Source organism: Monodon monoceros, unplaced genomic scaffold, assembly GCF_005190385.1.
Source record: "Monodon monoceros isolate NGI ecotype Baffin Bay Population unplaced genomic scaffold, NGI_Narwhal_1 Super_Scaffold_4, whole genome shotgun sequence".
In the NCBI taxonomy this organism is placed as follows: domain Eukaryota; kingdom Metazoa; phylum Chordata; class Mammalia; order Artiodactyla; family Monodontidae; genus Monodon; species Monodon monoceros.
Genome location: NW_021703781.1, coordinates 55,906,466 through 55,923,579, shown reverse-complemented (window position 1 = coordinate 55,923,579; position 17,114 = coordinate 55,906,466). Strand labels below are relative to the sequence as shown.

Genomic DNA, 17,114 nt, shown 5'->3' with positions numbered 1-17,114 from the left:
CAAAATAACTGAGATCTAATTGTAGATTGATTTGTCTATTGTATTTCCTTTTCTCAATCCCATCACTTTTGCATGCTGGACCCTATGACTCAGACTCTACACTGGGTTAACTAAGTTAGTACTGCTGCTAGGTTTGGTGGGATTCTCAGTTCCCTAAACCTGCCCTCCCATCTTCTCATTGGGTTTAGCCTCCTGGTTTTCTTTTCTGCTCCTGGACTGTTGTCATCCTTGCCAATACCCCCAAATGTTGCCTTCTGAATGAGAAAAATATTTGACACCCCAGTTGGTCACAATGGATATTTGGGATTTAGACCAAGCCCCACAACCTTAACTTGCAGATAACATCTCTACCCTTCGTCCTAGCCTCTAGAAAAATAAGTTAGCAAAACTTGCCTCTTGCTCCTGACCCATTTCTGTCCTATTTGATTTGTTCATTCATTGAATATTTATTGAGCACCAGCTTGTGCCAGGCATTGTGCTAGATACTTGACATTGCTTTGTTATATAAATATTGCAAGAATCCTCTTAAGGTTTAGTTCACTCTTTCAGCAAACATTTATTGTATGCCTACAATGCACCCTTCCTAGATACTGTGCTAACTGCTAAAGTAGATATTATTATTCCCATTTTTTTCCTTTGGTGAGACATACAGCTTCCCAAAATCGTTCAGGAAAACAAGTGGTCAAACTAGGATTCCAAACCATAGTGGGTTTTTTTTTTGAAGTTTCTGGCTTATACTTATGTTAGATTAAATGGTTTTATAATCCTTTACTATCAGTAAGTTATATTAAAAGAACATATTGATTTCTATTATGCTATCCAGACATACACATTTTAATAAATCGTTTATTTTGGAATAATTTTAGAATTACAGAAAAAGTGCAAAGATAACACACAGAGTTTCTGTATGCCCCTCAGCCTAGTTTCCCCCATCTTACATTACCATGGAACATTTATCAACACTAAGAAATGGGCATTGATACATTGCTAATAACTGAACTTCATAGTTTATGTGGGTTTCACCAGTTTATCCATTAATGTCCTCTTTCTGTTCCAGGATCCAATTCAGAGTTATCACATTGCATTTGGTTGTCATGTCTCCCCAATGGTCTCTGGTCTGTGACAGTTTCTCAAGTTTTGTTTTTCATGACCTTAACAGTCTCGAGGAGTACTGGCTAGGTATTCTGTAGAATGTACCCCAGTGTGGGTTTGTCTGATGTTTTTCTCACGATTAGATTCTGAGATTATGGATTTTTGAAAGTATATAACAGAGGCGAAGTGCCCTTCTCATCAGATCATACCAGGCGTTACCTGACAGCCACATGACATCACTGGTGATATTCACCTTCATCGCTTGGTTAAGGTAGTATTCGCCAGGATTCTTTACTGTCAAGATACTATTTTTACCTTTCGCTACTCTTCTTTGGAAATAAGTCTAGCCTACTCTCAGTAGGAATGGGAATTAAACCCCACCTCCTAAGGAGGAGAGTATCTACACATGTTATTTGAAATTGTTCTGTTAGAAATATTTGTCTGTTCTCCACATTTCTTTAATCACTTTTATATCACTAAGGACCCATGCTAACCTCTGGTCTAAAACCTGTGCTTTTTCTGCTGTACCAGACAAGAAATGACAAAGACCTGTACTAAGACATTTGTTTCAGGAAAATTTATTTCAGATTTCAGAGGTTTTTAAAAGGTAAATTTGGGGCTTCCCTGGTGGCGCAGTGGTTGAGAGTCTGCCTGCCGATGCAGGGGACACGGGTTCATGCCCCGGTCCGGGAAGATCCCACATGCCGCGGAGTGGCTAGGCCCGTGAGCCATGGACGCTGAGCCTGTGCGTCCGGAGCCTGTTGCTCCGCAACGGGAGAGGCCACAACAGTGAGAGGCCCGCGTACCGCAAAATAAATAAATAAATAAATAAAATAAAAAATAAATAATATAAAAGGTAGATTTGATAAGACTTGGTGACCTTGAATGTGACAGAGTGGTGGAGGAGGGAGTGTTTGAAAACACTCAGATTTTGGTTTGAATGGCTGGAAATAAAATTTTGGTTTGAAATATTAACTAACAAATATGATGATTGGTTGTAGGCTTTGATAAAGCTTAGCTTCTTCAGAGACTGTATTTAGCCTATGTGTTACTGAATGCCCTGTTCTCCCAAGTAAACTACTACTTTTCTTTCTGACTGAAACACCAGGGCCCCCTAGTGGACAGCCCCCCGGGTCCTGTTTCTTGTCTAAAGGATGCTTGGTTTTGTTTTTTGTTTGGTTGTGAGGTTTTTCCCTAGTTCATTTGCAGAGCAGAGATGCTTGATTCTGTTCTCTGTCTAATAAATTATTAAACCCTTCCCATTTTAAAGTAATCAGTTCACCCCGTGTGACCTCATGTTCCTAAGAGGACAGTTACTTTCTGACAGGTACTCCCATGCTCTCATACTCTAAACCAGAAGGTAGTCGATACTTGTTTTTAACTCATTTATCCTCTTATTCCATCTGGTGCTATATTAATGTTAATTCTTTGTTTCAGAGCCATCATCAACCACTTTAACCCCAAAATTGAATCCTACGCTGCTGTGAATCACATATCCCAACTGTCGGAGGAGCAGGTAAGCCACTACTTTCCTCATAGTGACCCTAGTTTGTGGCTAGCATCAAGCCCTCTCTGATGGCAGAGGGGTTCTATGACTGAGCTTCTAATGGGAGTGGCAAGAGCTAGGCTGCTAAGAGGAATTAGTAAGGGATTTGTTGGTAGTACTTTAAATAGAATGATGGCTTCTGTTTTTGTGCCATATGAAGGGTTTGCTTAATTATGTAGAAGATATGTAGGTGAAATTTTGGTGAATTGTTATTTTAGAGTGGGTGATATGGCATTTCTTCTTTTAATTTTAGGCAGAGAGTCATTTGACTTTTGAAAATAAGAAATGAAAACTTAGCAGTGGTTGAAACTGCCAATTAGAAAAACCCTGAGTTCAGCTTAATTTGAGGCTGTTTGGCTCATTAAAACATGAGCCCTCCTTGGGACAGATTTTCCTTAGTAATTGAGTTCTAATTTGCCTTGAGCATTTATTTCGGAGCAGGTTTTTCTGTGATATGGACCAAGTTGGAGATGCACATAGTGTTGTGTGTTTGTTTTCCTTGAGTCTGGCCTGATTTCCTCTTCTCCCAAAATGCCTGTACTTGGCCCTGCATTATATAAAATTACAGATGGGGCTTTAGCGTAGCATGGTATTGAACTTGATGTTTCAGAATGAGACTCTTGAGTCCTGTTTTTAAAAGCACAAAATGAGACATGTATTCACACAATCTTCCTTCCCTCCCACCCTACTCCCAAGTTGGAGGCCCTGGGTATTCATGAGGTGAGAGTCCAGATATAGGCTCCAAGCCAATTAAAAAAAAAACACCTATGCTCTGCGCTCTCTTTTTTTTTGCCACTGAGCCTCTTGCTGGCAGGGCCAGCCAGCTAGCTGTTGTGTGATTGTGTGTTCAGTGTTCCTAAAAGCTGTTCCGCTCACCAAATGAGGCACCAAGCAAGCCTTTTGCCTAACAGACAGCTTCTCAGTATTCCCACCAGTGGCTCTTTCCTCAGCCAGATGGATAGGACTCAATTAGTCTATCAGTTATTCCCCTTGACATATTTGTTCTCTTTTGTGAGGCCAGCTGTGAGAATCCATCCTCTTATTTAAACCGCTTTGATAAATAACTTTCATTTTCTTTTTTCCTCTTCTGCCTATGGAGCAGTCCTAAGTCCTGTATAGGACTTTGATGCCACTGCTCTCTGTGAGGTGCTTCAAGATCCTACCTTTTTCCTGTTGGACCAGTTCAGATCAGTTTTATTATACCATTTTTATGCAAAAGAATTCAACATCTTGAGTTTTGTATAGTGAAAGAAAGGGTGACTTTCTTACCACAGTGAGCTCTGGTTAGCCTAAAAGCTTTAAAAAAAAAAAAAAAAAAAAAAAAGGAAGACACATTTTCCCAGTCAGCCACGTGCAGTATTCATCCCCCAGCAGCTTGGGAAGGTCAGGCTGAAATCTTCCTACAGCAGTAGCAGCCACAGACCAATAATAAAATCCATTCTGGCGCATGAGGCAATCTGGAAAAGGATGATTAGCAAGCACGTGTCCTCACCCTTCTCCAACTTCTTTCAAAGTTAAATGAAGTGATGAAAGTGACTCTCAGTAAGAGTCCACAAGCCAGAGATGAGGCGACTTCTATAGAGTGAGAGAGTACACAGCCCTATTTGAGAATGAGGAAGGGATAGCACTCTCAAAGATTTATTTTCTTAGTAAATAATTGCATGCCTGCTGTATACAAAGTGTGGTCCTGGGTAGTAGGGATCAGTGGTGAATAATCTAAGTGTAGTCCTTGCTCTCATGGAGTTTTTGTATATTCATTACCTTTCTTAACAACTCTTTTCACTTGGGTAGTGGGGGAAGGGTGATAACTATTCTGGGACCCTTTTCAAAATTGCCCTCAAAATAGTTGTTGCTTCTCTTCCCTAACTGACTCTGAAGGGCAATAAATGACAGCATGAGGGTGCACTTGGTTTTATTCTCAGCATATCAGATTAAAAGTATTTTGACTCCTTGTTAATCTCCAACATGTGTTGGAGCACTTCTCTCCCCTCAGTTATGAACATTAATGCTAATGTCACTAATATTAAGCGTGTTCACAGCTTCTCAAAGAACTGGCTTTGGGATGCAATAGAGCCTGGTGGTCCAGTGATTTAGACTCCACGCTTCCAATTCAGGGGGCTTGAGTTCAATCCCTGGTGGGAGAACTAAGATCCCACATGCCATTTGGCCAAAAAAAAAAAAAAAAAAAGAAAGAAAGAAAAATAGGGCCTCAGTTGTTAGCAGCAAACTAAGTAGAAAGAAAAAATCAGGAACTTAATCCCCATCTAGATTCTAAAATACTCCTAAATTAAAGCCTAAAGACCATGGATAGACGTTAACTGGGATTTATAGCACTTAGTAAGATAGCAGACAAGAGAGGGCTCTTTGCTAGATCTGCCTGCCTAGGCTGCCATTTTCTTCTGGCAAGAGGTTTAGTTCTGGCAACCCCCAGACACATTCTAGTGTGTGTTTGAGGCATTTCAAGATGATGTTTGTAAATCCATTATTGCTTAATAAACAAAGCCCAGTCTCTCACACTGGGGTTTCTTTTCAGATGTCCAGAAGATAGATGACATTTTTTATTACTTCTCATTGGCTTCATGGAGGGCAAAGCTTTTTAATCAGTTAATACCCTCAGTGTGACTGAATGGTCATTCATTTTCTAGTGTAATAAACTGCGTACATTTTTTTTTTTTTTTTTTGCGGTACGCGGGCCTCTCACTGTTGTGGCCTCTCCCGTCGCGGAACACAGGCTCCGGACGCGCAGGCTCAGTGGCCATGGCTCACGGGCCCAGCCGCTCCGCGGCATGTGGGATCTTCCCAGACCAGGGCACGAACCCGTGTCCCCTGCATCGGCAGGCGGACTCTCAACCACTGCACCACCAGGGAAGCCCCTGCGTGCATTTTTATTTTGTATACACAGGTGTCATATTTGTCTGGAGTTGATTGTGAAGCTTGCTCGTTTTGACTCCTTTTGTGTGTTTGTGGTAAAATCTGCATAAAATTTACCATTTGAATAGTTCTTAAGTGTACAGTTCAGTGGCATTAAGTGCATTCACATTGTTGTGCAACCATCACTACTGTCCATCTCCAGAACTTTTTCATCATTCCATGCTGAAACCCTAAACCCATTAAACAATGACTCCTCATTTCCTGTACCCCCAGCCCCTGGTAACCACTATTCTACTATTTGTCTCCATGTACCTGACTATTCTAGGGGTCTCACAGAAAGTGGAATCATACAATATTTGTCCTTTTGTATATGGTTTATTTCTCTTAGCAAAATGTCTTCAAGTTTTGTCCATGTTGTAGCATGTATCAGAATTTCATTCGTTTCAAAGTTGAATAATATTCCATTGTATGTGTATAGCACATTTTGTTTATCCTTCTAACCATCGATGGACATTTGGGTTGTTTCCACCTTTTGACTATTGTGAAGAATGCTGCTATGAATGTTGGTGTTTTGAGTCCCTGCTTTCAGTTCTTTTGTGTATATACCCAGAGGTGGGACTGCTGGATCAAATGGTAGTTAATTCTATGTTTAATTTTTTGAGAAGCCATCATAGTGTTTCCCACAGTGGCAGCACCATTTTACATTCCAATTTTTCCACATCCTTGTCAACACTGGTTGTTTTCTGATTTTTTTTTTTTTTTGCGGTACGCGGGCCTCTCACTGCTGTGACCTCTCCCGTTGTGGAGCACAGGCTTCGGACGTGCAGGCTTAGCGGCCATGGCTCACGGGCCCAGCTGCTCTGCGGCATGTGGGATCTTCCCGGACCGGGGCATGAACCCGTGTCCCCTGCATTGGCAGGCGGACTCTCAACTACTGCGCCACCAGGGAAGCCCATTTTCTGATTTTTTTGATAATAGCCATCCTAATGGGGGTGAAGTAGTGTCTCATTATGGTTCTGATTTTTATTTCCCTAATCATTATTAATGTTGAGCATCTTTTTATGTGTTTACTGGCCATTTGTTTATCTTCTTTGGAGAAATGTCTCTTCAAGCCCCTTGCCCATTTTTTAATTGGGTTGTTTGGATTTTTGTTGTTGAGTTTTAGGAATTCTTTATCTATTCTAGATATTTATCCTTCATCAGACATGTGATTTGCAAATATTTTCTCCCATTCTGTGGGTTGCCTTTTTACTATGTTGACAGTGTCCCTGGATGAACAAGTTTTCAATTTTGATGAAGTCCTGTTTGTCTGTTCTTTGGTTGCCTGTACTTCTGGTGTCATCATTACTAAATCCAGTGTCATGAAACTTTTCCCCTATGTTTTCTTCTAAGAGTTGTATAGTTTTAGCTCTTACATTTAGGTCTTTGACCTATTTTGAATTAATTTTTTGCATATGGTGTTTGGTAAGGGCACTTTGACCGCTTTTTGTATTTCATGTATCTTTATGAATAAAGTTTATAGAGAAGGTACAACTTGCTTTTCCAAGAACTGTGAAACTACTCCCAGTTTATTCCCTACTGGGTTTGCTTGTCTTTAGTACATCTTATAAAACCTGTCCTTCAGGCCCCTTGCCCACCCTCAGCTGAGATTTAGCTCCTTTCTCTTCTCAGTACGGCTTGTTGGTAAGCATCTGTCACTAGCTGGTAGAATCATTTGGTATGCCCCTATCCCTACCAGTGACACGCACCCTGATTTTTATTCTCTCACGAGGATAGCTGAGTCACACAACCTGTGGCATTTTCATAGATAAATCCCAATGACCCTTTTGTTTGTACTAAATAAATGGGGAAGGAAGGTATTTAAGAGAAACTCTAGACCCCAGACTAAATCTTGGGTTTGGATGCTTTGAGGATGTACTGTCTTGATGATGCAGTGCTCTCTGCAGATAAGTATGTTACAATAGAAGAGCTCTTCAGGGGGTTTTCCTCCCTATCCTGTCCTACCCTAAACTCTTATATACTCCCTGTCCTTTATTCCTGCTTTTCAAATTAGGAAAAAGACTTTTTTATTACTGGCTGCATCCTACTAGAATTGGGTCTACACTCGAGATCTGTCATGAAATTTTTTGGAATACTGGCTCACAGGTTTTTAATCCAAAGTCCAAGAATAGGCTTTAGGAAATTACTGCGCACTGAAATTGTGTAAAATTATGCATATGTCCTTTTTTTTTTTTTTTCTTGAAGAGGGTCCATCTTTCTTAAAAGTCTCAGTCAGGCTTTGACCCCTTCAACATATTTCTTTTTAAAGAATCACTGGCTTAGGTGCCTTGAATAGTACCTCATACTTCCCTTGCCCCCAAAGCCATCAGACCTTTGAAAATGCCCATTGAAGATCTTAAGCACCTTTTAGACTATTCACTATTTGTTTTGGTTTGCAAATGCTATGACATTGATTTATATCAGCTCTAACTTCCTTATAGGCAACAGAGGGATTCATAGCAGAACTTTACAGAAGATTCTCTAGAGCCCTGAATATCTAGAGTACATAGTGGCAGTTTAAGATTCAAGTCAAAACCTTCCCTGAGCACCTGATTCCTTAAGCTTTCAGTCATACTTATGACCAATTTTGTGCCATTGAAATATCCCATTGGAAAACAAGTAAATGGCCCACTTTTACTTTCTTCAGCCTTCATTCAGCTATCAGTATTTTAGCATTTAGTGCTTTGTGCTTTAGATTGAGCCAGGCATTTGAGGGATACAGAGGTATGATAAAGGGCCTTTGTTCTCAAAGGATGGAGTAAGTGCAAAAGATGGCTTAAGGCAATTTATTATCAATAGCCGACCAGTACTAGCAATAGGATCTGTGTGTTCCTGTTGGAGAAAGATCTCTGCAGGTTGTGGTGGTCAGGAAAGGCCATGTGGAAGAGAGAAGAAGTGAGTTGGGCCTTGAAAGAAGAAAGGTAGGAATTGGATAAATGGAGAGGCACAGATTGTAAAATGTACTCAAAGCCAGGACCTGAAAAGGACAGAAAGAGTGGAGAAGAGTCCCAGAGTTTCTATGCCTTGTCCTTGGGTCCCAGGGCACCCAGGGGCTGGATGCCTTAGAAATATGATTCAGTCATTTAAATTGTTAGCACATCTTCCATAAACCCTAGTGCACTGACTCTCATCCCTGTCCTAATTGTACTGCCTTTGATTCAGTTCACAAGCGTTCATCTCAAAGGCCTAGCATGAGCCAGCCTCAATGCTACTAGGCATATGATTAGACCTACTGAGCAAACCTATCTCTCTCTTTTTTTGTCCTGGTAAAAAACACATAACAAAATTTATCATCTTAACCACTCTTAAGTGTACACTACAGTAGTGTTAATATATACATTGTTGTGCAATTTATCATGGGTTCGAGCCCTGGACTGGGAAGATCCCACATGCCATGGAGCAACTAAGCCCATGCACCAGAACTCCTGAGCCTATGTTCTAGACTCGCGAGCCACAACTACTGAGCCCACATGCCACAACTACTGAAGCCTGCACGCCTAGAGCCTGTGCTCCGCAACAAGAGAAGCCACCACAATGAGAAGCCCATGCACCGCAACAAAGAGTAGCCCCCACTCACCGCAACTAGAGAAAGCCTGCATGCAGCAACAAAGACCCAACACAGCCAAAAATAAATTAATTAATTAATTTAAAAAGAAAACAAAAAACTGAAACTCTGTGTATTGAACAACTCCCCTTTTCCTGCCCTCCACCTTGCCCCTGGCAACTACCATTCTACTTTCTGTATCTAAGCATGAGCAAACCTATCTGGAAGCTGGTATTCCTTTAAACCAAGTGGCCCAGGGGCTTGCTAAAAATTTTTCATACAAATTTAGGGATTTTCCGGGAAGATCACAAAGGTGGTCTGCTGGCACCCCCATGTGCCACAGGACTATAGGACAGTGTCACTAGATGCCTCCCATTATTTCTTCAAGTCTCCACTCTCACTAAGGCTTTGGATTTTGGTTTCAGAGGAGGCCCTGTATAATGTCATGTTATAAGAGGTATCTTTGAAAGTATTATGATGAAACAGAGAATCATTCATTTGTAGGAGTAGGTTAAAGTCAATTAGGGAAAAAAAATCAGATGCTTCACATCTGATTGAAAGTTGCACTGGAAGCTGAGTATTTATTTTCATCTGTTAGTCATCTTTCTAACCCTTTTTGCTTTTCTCCTCATCCTAAGATAATAGCCACTATAAATAACTGCTGAGTGTTTAAAGATCCTAACGAAACCTAACTTTATTTTCCCAGAGAACAGTGAGATACTGCTAATAAGAGGAGAGCCCTAGTTTGTGGGACAAAATGTTGTTAGGGTGTCTGGGTGGCACCTGTTACTTGTGAACATGTAGGAGGAAGCACAGAAAGATCTTGGGGAGATATCCTAAAAGCTTCAAGCCTTATGAGGAAAATGGAGCCTGGTACTTCAGCTTTAGAGTTCTTGGCCCTTGGGGTGCTAGTAAATGTTTAATAACTGGTAGCGGGGTGAGTGGTTGGAGGGGGCTGATTTGTAGTGCTGAGGGTGAATGCTCCCACCATGGCTACCAGTGTGAAGCCAAGTGGCTCTCACAGTGCTTGAAAATTTAACAATCATCTCTCACAGGCCAAGCATGTGTAAGTCAGCTCCAGCATACCACTGGTTGTTGAGGAAGACTGGGAGAAGGGGGCTGTAAAGCTGTGAGGTGGGGCTTCCTGAGCAGGAGGTGAGTGTGGGTCACTTTCCCCATGGAGCCACCTATATTGCATCCCAGGGCAATCGGGTCCTCTGAGCAGCCCATTCTGAGAGCCCCTGTGATGTTTTCTTATCTTAAAACAGGGCCTTGGCCACCATGCAAGGCAGCCTTGGCAGAGACACATGCTGGTGAGCTGAGATTTAAGACTCTCACGATAGCTGTAACTCAGTTTCCCGTACTTGGCATTGTGTTTTTTTGGTACAACAGCCTGTAGTTTTGCACTGCCTCTCTATAACACTGAGTGATGGTTGCTGTGGGAACTCTGAGTACGAGCATGTGACACAAGCATTGGCTGTCTGACCCTTCCTCTCTTGGTGTCTTTGTCTAGATTCTGACATTTCAATTGACCTATTTGGCAGGAAAAAGTTTGATATGAGTTATTTGTTCACTGGATTCACCAAAGCAGAAAGACACAAAGTCAGAGGCAGAGAGATTTTCCTACCAGCTGCTAATAAACCTTGGAAATCAACTTTATGTTACATAGGGCATCTTGAGAAGGTCCACTTAAGAAGGTCAGCTGATTATGTGCTGCTAGGATGTCCACTCTCTTACTTGGACCAAGAGGTAAGCTGCACTACCAGAGACAGGGGAGAAAGCTGGATTTTAGTTCCTCTGAATAGGGAAGAAAGTATCTTGGATTTAAAAAAGGACACAAATAGATAAAAGGAAAGGAACAACTAGGAGTTTCTGAGCTAGGCACTTTTACTTAGGTTATGTAATTAATTCTTTAATCAGTTGTTTGAGGTAGGTACAGTTATCGTCATTTTATAGATGACGATGCTAAAGAGACTTAAGTAATTTGTTCAAGATCACACAGCTGTTAGTGGTAAAGCCATAGTGTAAATGTAGGTCAGTCTGACACCAAAGTCTGAGCTTTTCATTGGCCAAAGCACCTGAGATAACTGGAGTTTGTCAAGTATCCTGAAGGAAGAGGCAAGTCAGGATAGGAAGGTGCAGGGAGAAGCAGAGAGAATGGGGATAACAGGGCTCGTTCCTAAGGGGTGGGGAAAGGTCCTGGTTTGGGAACGGCCCATTCAGTTAAGGAAAAAAAGTACTGAACAGGGACCTGGAGAGTTTGCCTGCCAGTTAGGCAGAAATGCCTAAGTAGAGGCTCCTGGCATGGTATGATAACTTTATAAATGAGGGAAAAGTCTCTTTATTCCATACAAGCATGTCAGAAAAGTCAGTATGAGAAATAAAGCTTTTCCACACACCAAAGGAAGATGACGAATTTTTAAAAAGTTCTTATGTACTTATTTCTTTTAAAGATAATATATTTATGTGGGTCAAAACCAAAAAAAGTAGCACACTGAATTTTAATTATTTTTAAAGTGGTAGTTCCATTTTGTTTAAAAAAATAAAGGGAAAATTAAGATTCAAAATTAATGTCCCACAGCCAAGCTAGATGAATGCAGAGGTCACTGGTGAAGAGCTCAGCTTATTATTCATGTCTGCCACTGTCAGCATTTTCTTCAATTAAGCATGAATTTTGAAATGCCCATCACATAAACTTTCTGGTCTTCCTCAGTCAGGCTTCATTATCGGTGAAGCTTCATTGGCAGTGCATGAGAGGAGTAGCTTTGGAGCTCATAGGAACTCCAGTAGTCAGCTTTTCAAGAGGTTACAGGAGACGGCAGCCCTTGCTTTCTTGGTTTAAGCTAAGAAGGACCCTTTATCCCAGTTACTAGATGTACAGGTAGGACTTCACTCTTCAGTTTGTTTATTTATTTATTTGGCTGTGTTGGGTCTTAGTTGTGGCACGCAGGATCTTTCCTTGCGGTGCGTGGGCTTCTCTCTAGTTGTGGCGTGTGGGTTTTCTCTCTCAAGTTGAGGCACGTGGGCTCAGTAATTGTGGCATGCAGGCTTAGTTGCGCTGTGGCATATGTGCTCTTAGTTCCCTGACCAGGGATTGAACCCACGTCCTCTGCATTGGAAGGCGGATTCTTTACCACTGAACCACCAGGGGAAGTCCCTTTAGTTTGTTTTTTTAGCCACCTCCTTCCTTCCAAATAGATGTTCATGTACTTTTGTTTTATTTCCATTGCAACCTCTCTCCCAGGAGGTAGCTCAAAACTCTATAAGGTGTGCTTGGAAGAGTATGGTTTGCCACTGTGATAGTAACACTGGAGGCCAGAAGTGTCACTATGCAAACTGTTATCTCTGTTATAAGCTGTGTTAATTGGAGATGTTTTTGCTAAGTACCATAACAGCACTTTGACCTTTCACAGTGATCCTGCTTAAAAAGAAGTTACAGTCTTAAAAATGACCCACCCAGCTAGAAGGGAAACTGTGGATAGCCCACAAATGGGATTTCTGTTAAAGAATTTTGTCTCTTAAGGAGGGATAGATAAGTGAGGCCTGGCAGTGAGGCAGAGACCCCGTATCAGATTGTCAGAGAGACGGTGTTTTCTGTTTCCCTCCCTGAGATGTGATATATTTCCAAGAAAAGGAAGCTCAAGTAGGGAGGACAGAGATCTGCCTCTTGGTTTCAGCTGGGTGGAGTGTCCAGCCTGCAATAAGCCATAGAGAGGGAGAAGGCCTGATGCGATATTTGGTAAACATGTGTATCATGTTCCCCCACCGCTATTATCTTGGCTGCCTCTTGGTGTGATTGCATGCCTTGCTTGTGCAGGGTGAAGACCTGGGCATGTTGGATCTGTAATTAGTGCAAAGAAAAGCTTCACAAGCTTCACCCCTGGAAACAAGGGGGTTTCTAGGGCTTCAACCAAATCAAGTCAGGGAGGTGGGGCAACTACCCAGGGAAATTAAAGAAAGTCATTGTCGCCACTCCTTTAACCAACTGATGGCCTTTCACGAGTCACCCACTATGAGTTTCATTATCTGGTCAACCTTTCTGAAAGGCAGAGCCAGCCTGTCAGATCAATAAATTTCAGGGCAGTCAAGAGCCCTTTGGTAGCAGGCTTGAAAGACATGGATGGACTGGAGAACTGGCCAACTTAAATCGGTTCTGAAGGTACTTCCCTGGTGGCGCAGTCATTAAGAATCCACCTGCCAATGCAGTAGACACGGGTTCTGAGCCCTGGTCCAGGAAGATCCCTCATGCCGTGGAGCAGCTAAGCCTGTGCGCTCAACTACTGAGCCTGCACTCTAGAGCCCACGAACCACGACTACTGAGCCCATGTGCCACAACTACTGAAGCCCGCACGCCTCGAGCCCGTGCTCCACAACAAGAGAAGCCACCGCAATGAGAAGCCCGTGCACTGCAACGAAGAGTAGCCCCCGCTCACCACAACTAGAGAAAGCCTGTGCGCAGCAATGAAGACCCAAAGCAGCCTAATTAATTAATTAATTTAAAAAATTGGTTCTGAAATTGAGTTTGGTCCTGAAGTATATGAGAGGAAAATAGAAAGGGGAAAAAAATCTTCTGCATATTATATACAAGTTGGCTGTATAGAGGAAACAGTTATCTTTTAAAAGGCATCATCTTTTTTATCATAAGAGATTTGTGTCCACCTTTTGTATCCTTGTTTCCAAACAATTATATTGGATGATTGTGCCCTGGAGAGATATTCACGTTATCTTGGATAGAAAGTCACTGTAAGCCCCTAGTGGAGGGGAAGGATGCTCACTCAAATGAGGCCTATGAGTTTGTTACCAGGTTACTATTTGTTCTAGCTCCTGTACTGTTGGCTTGTTTTCTTTTTTTCAGCCACTTTGAGCTAAAGTGTTCTGAAAAAGAATCAATTCTTGCCTCCCAAGGAAGTTCTCAGAACCTGCTTTTGTCTAAGAATTCTCTGCTTCTGGGTGTCCTTGGTTCGTGCAGCAAGACAAGGAATGGGTGCCCCAGCTTCACATCCCCCAGATTATTTCTTTTCTGTACAGAAGGACAGAGGTTTCTGCTCTGTGCCAAGCCAGGGGATATAAAAATGCAAACATCATATATGCCCTTGAGGACCTCACAGTATTAGAATCAGGATCACTAATTTCTTGCTTAGACCTTTGCTTCTGTGCCCTCCTGTAGACCTCACTCAGCTGATGTATTTGGCGTGCTTGTAGCAGCATCCCCCAGCCTTTTATAAACCTAAGAAGGTTTAGGTTTGTAGGTACCCTAATGAAAAAATACCTCATTATAAATCCGTAAATGGTTGGCTGATAACCCTTATTTGGAGTGAGTTTCCACAAGGAGAGCCATGATCGTCTCATATCTTTCACCCCTGCCTCAGTTTCATAAAAAAGGCAAAAGTGGAACTTTCATTAGATGTCCTTGGTAAAGGTAGGACTCTATAAGTTCCTGAGCTTGGCAAATGATTTGAGTTTGTCAAAGATCCATCTACAGTACACCCACTTAAAGAAACCTCATGTGGCTACTGCCCAGCTGAAAATTATTTCAAACACTGTTGATTGCTACCTGGAGTCCCTTTAATTTGTCAGGGAGGATTGCCAGGGATGGAGAGGTAGGGAGGAGTAGCATAATGAGGGGAATCTTTGGCCTTGTGGAAATACTAGGAACTCCTGGCTTATAGATACTGATATTTCAGTCGGAATCATTCTTGCCCCAGCCAAAAATGGAATGGTAAGACCAAAAAAGACATAAGTTTACTGCCATGGCCCTACTTTTTTTTTTTTTTTTTTTTGCCTAGTCATGATTTCCTGGACTAAACTTTTTACTTAACTTTATTGAGATGTAATTAACATATAAGAAAACGTATTTGTGTAATCATCAGCACCACAAAGATACAGAACATTTTACTTCCATCACTCATAAAAGCTCTCCTTTACAGTTAGTCTTACCTGCAAACCTGAGCCCTAGGCAACCACTGATGTAATTTCTATCACTATAGATTAGATTTGTCTTTTCTTTTTAAAATTTATTTATTGTTTATTTTGGCTGCACTGGGTCTTAGTTGCAGCACGTGGGATCTTCATTGCAGCACACAGACTTCTTAGTTGCAGCATGGGGGCTTCTTAGTTGTGGCATGCATGCAGGATCTAGTTCCTCGACCAGGGATCGAACCCGGGTGCCTTGCACTGGGAGCACGGAGTCCTACCCAGTGGACCACCAGGGAAGTCCCTAGATTTGTCTTTTATAGAATTTCACATAAACTCTGTTGTGTCTGAGATTCATCCATATTGTGACACTTCTAGCTGTTTACCAAAGAGAAATGAAAATATATGTCCACCCAAAGACTTGTATACAAATAATATTCATAATAGCATTATTCATGATAACCGAAAACTAGAAACAACTAAAACAACCAAAGCAACCAGCAACTGAATGGGTAAACAAAATGTGATACACCCATACATACAATGGAATATTTTTCAGCCATAAAAAGGAATGAAGTACAGATACCTGCTACAACATGGATGATTCTTTTTTTTTTTTTTTTTTTTTTGCGGTACGCAGGCCTCTCACTGTTGTGGCCTCTCCCGTTGCGGAGCACAGGCTCTGGACGCGCAGGCTCAGCGGCCATGGCTCACGGGCCCAGGCGCTCCACGGCATGTGGGATCTTCCCGGACCGGGCCACGAACCCGTGTCCCCTGCATCAGCAGGCGGACTCTCAAGCACTGCGCCACCAGGGAAGCCCTAACATGGATGATTCTTGAAAACATATGCAAAATGAAGGAAGCCAGTCACAAAAGACTACATGTTGTGTGATTCCATTTATTTAAAATGTCCAGAATAAGCAAATCTATAGAGACAGAAAATAGATTGGTGGTTACCTAAAGCTGGGTTTGGGGAGTAAGTTGGGAAATGACTGCTAATGGTTATGAAGTTGATGAAAATGTTCTAAACTTAGATCATGGTGATAATTGCCCCCTATGTGAATATAGTAAAACCATTGAATTGTACACTTAAAATGATTGAATTTTATGGTATGTAAATTATCTCTCAATAAAGATGTTTTTAAAAAGAAACTGCCATACTGTTTTCAAAAGTGGTTGTACCATTTTTAATTCCCACCAACAATGAATAAGAGTTCTAGCTACTCCATATCTTTGTCACACTTGGAATTGTGAGTGTTTTTAATTTTAGCCATTCTAGTGGGTAGGCAGTGCTCTAGTAATACTGCATACATAGTTTTTTAAATTACTGTTAATTTATTTTGTGTGATGTTGAGCAGCGGATCATTTGCCTGTTTTTAAAATTTGATTATTATAATATTTATGAGTTTTTGTATTGATATATTCTGGATGCAAGTCATTTGTCATAATTATGTATTGCAAATATTTTCTCCTAGTCAGTTGCTTGTGTTTGCAAGTTATTAATGGTGTTTTCACAGTCCAGAAATTTTAATGAAGACCAACTTTAATTTAATACCATAAAGATGAATTTATTAATTTTTAACACTTTTTACTATTGTGTTTTATTTAGTAAATCTTTGTTTACTCCTAGTTGTGAAATTTTTCACCTGTATTTTCTTCCGTAAATTTTATAGTTCTGTCTTTTACATTTAGTTCTATGCTCCATGTCAAGTTAATTTTTTGTAAAATGTTTGGTAATGGTAAATGTTCATCCATTTCCCGCCCACCCCCCCACCCCCTGCCCTGCAATATCCTGTTGTTCCATTGTCATTTGTTGAAAAGACTGTTCTTTCCCCTATTGAAATACCTTGGCACATTTGTAAAAAAATCAATTCACCATATATATGTGGGTCTATTTCTGAAATATTAGTTCTGTTCCATTGGTCTAATATATGTCTAAATTTATGCCCTACACTGTCTTATTATAGGTCTGTAGTAAATCTTGAAATCAGGTAATATAAGTCCTCTGATTTTGCTCTTTTTAAAAGTTGTTTTGAATATTTGAGGTCTTTTGCATTTCTATGCAAAGTGTAAAATTAGCTTGTCCATTTCTACACAAAAAAAAGGCTG

General features: G+C 41.1%; 1 protein-coding gene across 5 annotated transcripts in view; it reads left to right on the top strand.

Annotated features, from left to right (window-relative positions):
• ARMH3 (armadillo like helical domain containing 3) overlaps positions 1-17,114 on the top strand; it is a 171,737-nt gene that overhangs the window by 136,401 nt on the left and 18,222 nt on the right. For all 5 annotated transcript variants that reach the window (XM_029245134.1, XM_029245135.1, XM_029245131.1 and 2 more), the window contains one exon: positions 2,530-2,608. In XM_029245134.1, coding sequence (XP_029100967.1) covers positions 2,530-2,608 — 79 coding nt within the window. The remainder of the gene's footprint in view (positions 1-2,529; positions 2,609-17,114) is intronic.